This window comes from Melospiza melodia, chromosome 12 (assembly GCF_035770615.1).
Source record: "Melospiza melodia melodia isolate bMelMel2 chromosome 12, bMelMel2.pri, whole genome shotgun sequence".
NCBI lineage: Eukaryota > Metazoa > Chordata > Aves > Passeriformes > Passerellidae > Melospiza > Melospiza melodia.
Window position 1 is genome coordinate 19,725,854 of NC_086205.1, and position 9,384 is coordinate 19,735,237.

Here is a 9,384-nt window from a genome sequence, read left to right on the forward strand (position 1 = left end):
TGTACAAATCATATCCCCACTGATGGGCATGAGAGCATCAAGAGCTTTCAGGGGTCCTTAACTGTTGCAAAACTTGCAAACTTGACAAGTGATTCTGTGCACAAATAAGAAATAGGACAGCACTCACTTCCTTTTAACCAGACAGGACCAGCTGGATGAACTGGGAAGAAATAAAACAAATGAAGAAATGAAGTCCTGATGCACACAAGCAGCAAGCGAAGTTAGACAGTTTCATCAAGTAACTCATTTTAAAGTCTCAAATAGCAGCAAAATCTGAAAAAAATGGGTGGCTAAATAACTGCTCAATATCATAACTCAGTAACACTGCAATTTTTGATATACATATGGAACTGTCAGGAACTGAAAAAAAACATAAAAGTTATTGAATTTCAAATTGCTTCCCTCTGTTTTTTGTCCATTTAACTCTTCAATTGTAAGATTCATAGAACCATGCTGCTGAAAATTTTTCCATTTCCATTTCTCTGCCCAAAAAACCTAAACAAACAGATAACAGATACACATAGTCATGGTCCTTGGCCTCTGCTGGCTGCTCCACTTCCACACTTCTTGCAAAAGCATCTGCACATGCAGCACACTAAAGCAGAAGTGTTGCATGGAACTGCACAGAGAAGTCGAGAGGTGGCTGCTCAGGAAGGTAAGGCAAGAAAATGCTGCAATGTCACTGCTGCCCTGTGAAACTGCCCCTGTGTTTCCTGTTGGAACCTGAAGTTATTACAATCCACCCCAGAAAAAAAGACCAGTTGTCATCTACACATTTTTCAAGACTGAATCATGAAAGATTGTATTTACCACTAACCCCCACACACAAAAAAAATGAGCTCATTAGAAAACTAACTGAAGTGAGTGTCCATGCCTGTAACTCTCAGTTTCTTGAAGCTTAATTCAGTTCTTAAGAAGCCCATGGATAGCATTAAACCTTTACATTTCAGGATCATAACATAAATTTATTCCAATCAATAACCTTGATTTTGTAGAAATGTTTTGAACTGAAAAGTGCAGACTAAAAATTCAGCAAGAATTTTTTTCCCGCTCAGAGAAATTATGATAAAACATTGAAATAGACAACTTGTACAGTTGTATGGCTTTCCTTAATCTCTTATTTAGTCTTGAAGATAACATTAGTTAGGTTCTTGAACAAAGTGTTGAAAAATACTGTGTAATACATCAGTAAGTATGAAAAGTAAGTCTCAAGTTAAAGTTTGCTACACACTAGTACAAACCTCTCTGGTAAACTTATGGAATCCACAAATCAGTAAGGATTAAAAGTTTTTCCTGTTTCTTCCATTTCTTTGTTCTTTTCTGTAGATTTAATAGAACACGTGCATGGTTTCATCTGCAAAATTTGAAGCAGAAAATTTTAAAACTTAGCATAAAATTAAAAATTTTTAAAATCTGATGGATAGAAAAATAATCTCTAACTAGTGTTCACATAATATCAACCTAGGATATGATAAAAGGTGAAAAGAAGATACTCTTCAAATTATTAAATTGCCTTTTATTTTTCTTATTAAAGACAATAATTGAGCTTTATGCTGCATGAACTCATTCTTTTACACCTCAGAGACCTCAGATATTGTGTAGATGTTTCTTCTTCTGTAAAGTAACCACACAATAACTGCAGTATTTCAGAATGACAATAAGTAATGCATTTCAGTGTTTAACTACATGAAACTGCCTCAGGTGTTACCATTATGCAAAACTCTTGAAAATCTTGTATAACTATTCAATAATTGGCACTTTGACCCACTATCAAGACTGAGAAGGAAATAAAATTCTAAGTGAAAAAGAGACAGGTCACAATTGCAGATCATAAAAAAAACGTGGGTGTGGCTTGGCTAACCACAAAGCACCACATAGTTTGGTTTTCTAGGGACTTCAGCTTGGGAAAACTAGATTACAGAGAGAGATGGCTACAGGAGGCATATCCTTAGGAAGTGTTTGGATTCAGTAAAAGAAACATATCCACAAATTCAAATTTTCAGAAGAAATCATTCAAAAAAAAAAAAAAAATACCAAAAAAGTCAAAATCAGTGAGAAGCAAAATTTTGATAAAATGTTGGGGATTACTGAAATTTTTATAGCTCTAGTAGTGTGTCTCCTGATTCTGCAGTTCCTCAAGCTGCAATGGATGCGTACCCAGCTTCCTCCAGGACCAGTTCCCCTCCCCATCATCGGAAATTTGTGGCTGCTGGACTTCAAACTCCGCCGAGAAACTCTCAGTAAGGTATTTATTTATCTCTGTGCTTGCAAATCAGTCTGAATCTATTTTAACTTAAATTGTGCATTGCATAGGAATGGCTTAGAATGATATTTTTTTAAACCTCAAGCTTGATTATCAGCCAGTTTCAAAGACTCTGAGGACCCTGCAGTATTAAAAATATTTCTGGGTATTAAACATCACCATTGATTTAGTCCTTGCTGCTTTCTCTCTCTTTTGGTTACATTCTCACAAACACTGTCATAGAATGGTATTTCATTGGCAGTTTCATTCTGTTTCTGTGTTAATATCCAGCCCTGTAAGCCACCTCTAGCAGAGCTCTCCTTTCCTGACACCAGCGCCACTGGAACTTCTCCATTAGAAGACCAAACCTGTACCCACAACAGACACTTTTTTCTGTTGCTTTTTCAGCAAAAAGATTTCTTATCTGCTGTAAACAGGTTACTGCTAAACCAAAACAGAAAAATCTGATTGCTGTCTACAACACAACCAATCACATCAATCAAAATTATTTTTAAAAAGAAGGAATTTGCTTCCCATTATTACAAGGAAAAATATAAGCATGATGTGAGGAACAACAGAGGAAAATAAGAAAAATTCTAGAAGCTAGGAACAGCTATAGAAAAGAAAGCAAGAACATTACTTTTCTTTCTTTGTAAGCTAGAGACAAGAAAATACCATCATTTTGGTTCATTAATAAAATAAAGAGAAAAGCTCTGGGATTTTGCCTGTAATAATTTGTTCTTTGATTCAGAGCTAACAAAGTGACCTGCTGGTTTTCTTTCTGTGAAATTAGAGAGGTGTTCTTCTGAGAGATGCCCTTAGCATCTATTCCATAAAGAGCAATTATCTTCTGTTCCCAAAGCACCTTAATAACAGAAATATTTTTTTTTTCTAAAACCTGCAATTCAATTTGATGCCAACAAATGGGTTTAGTCACAACTACAGAAAACTCTTAAATAAATTGATATTTTAGTGCATGCTTTCCCTGGTTAATAGTCACAAATTTCCTGTTATCAACACTTCAGTTAACCAACATCTACGGAAACATCTACACACTGTGGATGGGAGAGACACCTCTGGTTGTGCTGAATGGATACAAAGCAGTAAAAGATGGCATTGTCACCCACTCAGAAGAAGTTTCTGGAAGACCTCTCACCCCTTTCTACAGGGATATGATGGGCGAGAAAGGTACCCCTTCTCACTCTTACACAAGAATGAGATAGAACAAGGTGTAAAGAAGGAAGATGCTTTCTTGGGCACACACATCAGCTACTGCTGTACCAGGGCATAACTGGGCTCTCACTGCAAAAGTGTTTCATGCAGTGCTTAGCATATTAAGGAAAAAACAAAAATTTATTGTCTTATAAAGCACATTACTCAGTCTTTTTCCTTCCCAATAGATGAAAAGGAATGCTTGCCTGGAGAAGTTGCCCTTCAATTGTATAACTTCTAAACCAGGAGACTGCTCATGTAGAAGATATCTATAGACAAAGCTGTTCAGTCCTCACCAAAACTTACTCAGTGTACAAGGATGCATTTAGGAGCAGCTGGGGGGCATAAAATCCTCAGAGACCAAAACTCAGCTTCTAAAATCTAAAATCATTGTATCTTGTTAGTGAAATACTACCTTCTCTAAATCAAAATTTGCTGTGAAAGGATTTTCCCTCCCAGCAATGAACTAAATTTTTGTGTGTTTTTCAGGTATTTTCCTGACAAATGGCCACACTTGGAAGCAGCAGAGACGCTTTGGCATGACAATTATAAGAAGTCTTGCACTTGGTAAGAACAATTTGGAGCATCAAATTCAAAGAGAGGCCTGTCACCTTGTGGATATCTTCACAAATACAGAAGGTAAATTCACTGGAAGAACAACACTTAGAGTTTTCCTGAAAGATTAGGGCTGCTAAAAGTTTCACAGTATATTTTTACAAGTACTATAGACATTGCCACTATTAGTAGAAATTTCACTGGCTTCTTAACTGCATTCTTTGTAAAAAATGTTTTGTCTGCACAGTGGGCAATTTAAAATTGTTTCTTTTTAAATAAGGAGAGTTTAAAAAATGTTTATTATCAACACAGCTGGTAATGATTCTTACACTCAAGGAGTATAGAAAAACCCTCCTTAAAATACACAATGTATGACCTGCTGGAAGTCATTCTAGGACAGCAGGCTTTCAGGATTTGGCAGAGAAAGGACTCCAAAACAAGGAATGTATCATTCAGTTATCCAAAAAAATTTTCTTTTCAAGGTTTGGATGAAATAGAAACCAATAGAATTTTAGCAAGCTGCCAAAGTAAAGCAATTAAATATAAATATTCTGAGCAGCCAAATCCCTCACCCACATCTTGTTCCATGTGGAAACACAGAGAGGTTGCCTGAGGTCTCTTTCCAAATCTCCTTGGACCAGGCCCATCTCTCTTCTGAGAGCAACATTCATACATCTGTAAAATGTAGGAGATGAAAAAAATCATCTACCTCGAGTCCCTGTACAGCCCAAAGCTTTACCTACCATGCAACCCTGTCTCAATTTTAAACTCAATAAATGTGTTTGCTCTTTCCAAGAATAACCACGAGCACTGGACTGAAGTCAGGGATGTATTTTCCATAGAAGTATACTTCAAAGGTTGTCCCTGCCATTGAAATGTGTACCTAATTTTTTTTTCTGGATTTAATCCTTTTCAATGGGAGATGTATTCCACCCTATTATATGAGCTTTGCTTTTTCAGTCTGTGGAAAAAAAATACATCTATGGTTGGATTGTTAAGCTGATACTTGAAAACCAAGAAGAGATAAGTCATTTCAACAGAACTAAGAAATGAAAACACTATTTTTTTTTCTGGTTTTTTTTTTTGGGGGGGGGGGCGGGGTGGGGGGAATGGTGAGAATTGTTTGTTTTGGTTTTTAACTGCAAAACTTAAATATCTACCTCCATATTTGAAGGCATATGCTCTAATTAATTGCTTGTGTTTCTACACAACCCAGACCACAAGTCAAAGAAGGGGAGCTTTTAGGTTTGTCTGCTCAAAACTGATTAAAACTGTATTTTACAAGAGTAAAGAGCAGATTGAAAATTAAGATTCTGTGTACTTACAATTCATGCAGTTAATATATACTAAACTAAGCTTAACTTACCAGAATTTCTTCTAAAAATAGTCTGATGCCTTGTTGTTTTTACCATTAAAAAAGAAAGTCTTCCTCATTTTTCTTGCTGTAGTCTATTCAGAAGTCCTCACAGCACCTCCCATATTCACAGGCAAACCTTTTGACCCCCACAATTCCATCGTCCATGCAATTGCAAATATCATTTGTGCTGTTGTTTTCGGTCATTGCTTCTCCAGTGAGGATGAATCTTTCAGCAAACTCATCAAAGCTATTTATTCTGTGATCTACTTTCAAGGTACTATCTGGGGCAGGGTAAGAGCCTACTTTTCTTGTTCCTTAAGATACATTTGCACTTGACAAGTCAAAAGAAATTAAAAGTCAATTATTCACAAACATTTTCATTTCCAAATATACCATAGTTCTACAAGCCACAGTGAAGTAATAAATAAATACATACTTTGTATATGTAATTATTGGCTTCTAATTCTTCTTTATGTCTGTAAATCACATCCTAAAATTAAAATTCTAGATCATCATTGCTTTTCACAGATTTCCAATGAGCAATCATTTGCAGAACACTGTGTATTTAAGATTCTTAGTTCTTAAATGAAAGCAGCTTCTAAAATTTCATTTAGTCTTGCAAATCCAGAAAGGCAGTTAATAAGAACTAAGTCTTCAAATGGATGCTTTTTTGAAAGGACATCTTGCTTCAATTCATAATTCATATTACCATCAAGATCTGAGTTATTCTAAGCTTCCTATAAAATACAGGTTACAACATCACACCAAGAAGAATATTAAGTTCTTGAAACCCTAGCTGTTGCTTAACTTGTGCAGATTTTGGCACACTGGCATTCTAAAAGACCATCTTTTATGGTTCTTCATAAAGGGATGCCTAAAAAAATTACAGTAAAAAAATAAGAGGCTGAGAAAAATTTGTTTGCAAGTCAGATTCAGCACTCAATTACTCACCCATTTTCAGAACCCCTGTTACATTATTAGGTGTTGATCCAAAAAGTAAAATATAATCACGTTCCCAGTATTTAATCTCTCTTACTTGTGTCTGTTGCCTCTCATCCCAGTTTGGTTGCCCACATGATGTGGTGACTTCACAATTATCAGAAAATCAGAAGTGGGATCTGACACTCTCTGCTTTCTGTTTAACACCACAGCTGTATGATGCTTTCCCATGGCTCATGCACCATCTCCCAGGGCCTCATCAGGAGGTGTTTGCATACAATGACTTCATGCACAGATTAGTCATGGAGGAGGTTCAGGGCCATGAAAGACAGAACACAGGTGATCCACAGGATCTCATTGACTTCTACCTGGCTCAAATAACAAAAGTAAGTATCTCTTATCACACTCTCCCTTCCTTGGCTTCAATGCCTACTACAAACACTTGCTGTTCCAATAACTGCCAAAGGATTTTTATATGCACACTCTATTTGTGCAGCACTGAAGGTGTTTGATTTGATGGGCTGCTCACTGTTATCATCAAACAATGACAGTTTCTATGTGACTGGTGAAATATCTGAAATTATCTCTTTCATAGTCTTCTTGTGAATATGCCCTACAGACCAAGAACGACCCTACTTCTACATTCAATAAAGAAAATATGGTTCAGACTGTGGTTGATCTTTTGCTAGGAGGGACAGAAACAACAAGCACCACCCTTCTCTGGGCACTGCTCTACATGGTACAATACCCAGATATACAAGGTGAGCAAAAGCACATCAGAGAGAGCTGCATTCAACATCACAATGAACATCATTAGTGTAATAATATAGATCAATAACTTGTAAGGCATCAAAAAAACCCTTAGCTATGCACATGAATGGTGGTACATCAGCAACTAGGATCCAGAAAATGGAAGGTCAATAAATGAAACAAACAGATGCTTCCCCATCTGGTTCACCAGCAACACTAGCAGAAATTAGTAGTGGCCACAGTTTTACCTCTCTAGAACAGGTTGGCAAGACAGAATAACAAATTAAAGACATTTCATATGCAACCTAGTCTTCTCCCAAATTTCAAAGTAGAAAAGTTTTTAAAATATATCCAATCTGATACATATTTATAAACAATGGAAATTATACCTGTCATTTAAAATTTTAATCCATTTTTTGAAACACAAAAATTGTACTATCCTCATCACCAAGTAGGTGTCTTAAATGAGGATTCAGGGAGAAGCACTTTTTGATCAACTGAAACCTACACAGCAGTCAAACCACATGCCAAATCATTTCATAGCAACATAATTTCTTTTTTTTTATTTCCTTTGGACAGGACATTCTCACACAAAAATCTACTGGAAATAAAGGGAGGAAGGGGGGGGGTGCAGAGGGGGAAATGAAAGTATTATCATTTGTCTGCAGAAAAGGTTCAAAGAGAGATAGAGGCTGTTCTGGAACCCTCCCATGTCATCAGCTATGAGGACCGTAAGCAGCTGCCCTACACAAACGCTGTGATCCACGAGGCTCTGCGCTACAGCAACGTCACCTCCGTCGGGGTCCCTCGACAGTGCCTGAGGAGCACAACTCTGCTGGGTTTTCACATTAAAAAGGTACAGAGGATAAGGATACCCACCCTGTTTCTGACGTCTTTGAGCTGTTAATATTTAGCATTTATATGACAGAGAAAAGGAAAATCTATGGAAAATGAGATCTCTGCTGCTTCTTGCAGGGCACGCTTGTGTTGCCAAATCTGCACTCTGTGGTCTATGACACTGAGCACTGGGCAACCCCTTGGAAGTTCAACCCAGATCATTTCCTAGACTTGGATGGCAACTTTGTGAACAAAGAGGCATTCTTACCTTTCTCAGCAGGTAACACCCTGACCTTGAATATACCTGCTTGCTCTGTTTTGCAGTAAGAGTAAAAATACTATTTCTAAGTTCTAAAATGTACATGTATAAAAAGGTATTTGACTAGATTGACTATTTGACCGATTTGAAAGACAAAGTCAGGGCTTTTGCTGTAAGAGCCACAAATATTATGCATTTTGTACTTTTCATATATTCAAACAGAGGATAAGTGTGGCTGGGAGACACAATGCTCATTCCTTGGCCTATCCATCCAGTGTTAGGGCTACAAGGCCCCAACACACCCTTCTGAATTTCTGTTAAAGAAATCCTGATTATATCCTTCTCCTTGGCTTCAGAACTGCATACCACAATGCTCCAGCCCTCCCTTCTCAACAATCAAAATAAGACTCTGAAGTATATGAATCTTTTTAAAATCTGGCTTAGCTAAGAAGCAATTCATGGCTCTCACAAAAAGAATCAACAATGGAAAGGGAGAATTGCATGCTCCAGGGGTGAAAAAAGACTAAACAACCCAATCAAAACACCAAATCAAACACTTAACAGAGGTGCAGAGTTTCTCAGTTAAATGTTTCCCCACCCTCATCCTAAAGCATCTTCTGTTTTACAGAATGAAATAATTATCTTACATTAACAGAATTTATGGAACTCGGTAGAATTTTGTGCAAAGTTCTTTTACAGAATTTAACTTTACTCAACTGACTCTCTTGATTTTCCTCTGCAGGACATCGTGTATGTTTGGGGGAACGGATGGCACGAGTTGAACTGTTCATCTTCTTTACCAATCTCCTTCGGGCATTTACATTCCAGCTCCCTGAGGGGGTGAAGGAAATCAATCTGGAGTACATTTTGGGGGCAATACTGCAGCCACACCCATATAAACTCTGTGCTATTCCACGCTAGTCTGTAACACACTAAAATGCTGAGAGACTTCAACCCGTTAAAAACATGCTTCACTATCTCAATTCTCATCTACTGAACTTTCTGAAATCAAAGTAAGTCTACTTGCTAAACTCACATAATTGAGTCTTAGGCATACATAAACACACAATATTTCCAAAACAAAAAAGAAAGTATTTTCACACTCACAGTAGCAGTGAATTAGCTGTAGGATGCTAGAGAAGTGGCCTGTGTCAAGTAGTTTCCTGCATGCGTGCTCTGTCAGGTATCACACTCTTAAAATGGGACAACTGTTCAGTAAGGAAGCTTTAATAA

The 9,384-nt window shown here is 37.2% G+C and overlaps 2 protein-coding genes across 5 annotated transcripts in view; one reads left to right on the plus strand and one right to left on the minus strand.

The window, feature by feature from the left end:
• Nucleotides 1–8,896, minus strand: part of LOC134423773 (cytochrome P450 2J6-like) — a 25,146-nt gene extending 16,250 nt beyond the window's left edge. For 2 of the 4 annotated variants that reach the window (XM_063167137.1, XM_063167138.1), the window contains exons 1-4: nt 5,376–8,896; nt 4,582–4,684; nt 1,242–1,354; nt 128–160 (exon numbers count right to left, since the gene is read on the minus strand). The gene's annotated coding sequence lies outside the window, so the exon portion shown is untranslated. Of the gene's footprint in view, nt 1–127; nt 161–1,241; nt 1,355–4,581; nt 5,089–5,375 lie in introns of those variants that run through there. The other 2 variants (XM_063167139.1, XM_063167140.1) reach the window with 2 other exon arrangements.
• On the plus strand, nt 2,075–9,090 carry LOC134423774 (cytochrome P450 2J2-like). The gene is made up of 9 exons (XM_063167141.1): nt 2,075–2,245; nt 3,268–3,430; nt 3,944–4,093; nt 5,497–5,657; nt 6,518–6,691; nt 6,925–7,066; nt 7,724–7,911; nt 8,031–8,172; nt 8,894–9,090. Exons 1-9 carry the CDS (start codon nt 2,075–2,077, stop codon nt 9,070–9,072), a joined length of 1,470 nt encoding a protein of 489 aa, XP_063023211.1. The 3' UTR covers nt 9,073–9,090.
• Nucleotides 9,091–9,384: the final 294 nt, after the last annotated feature.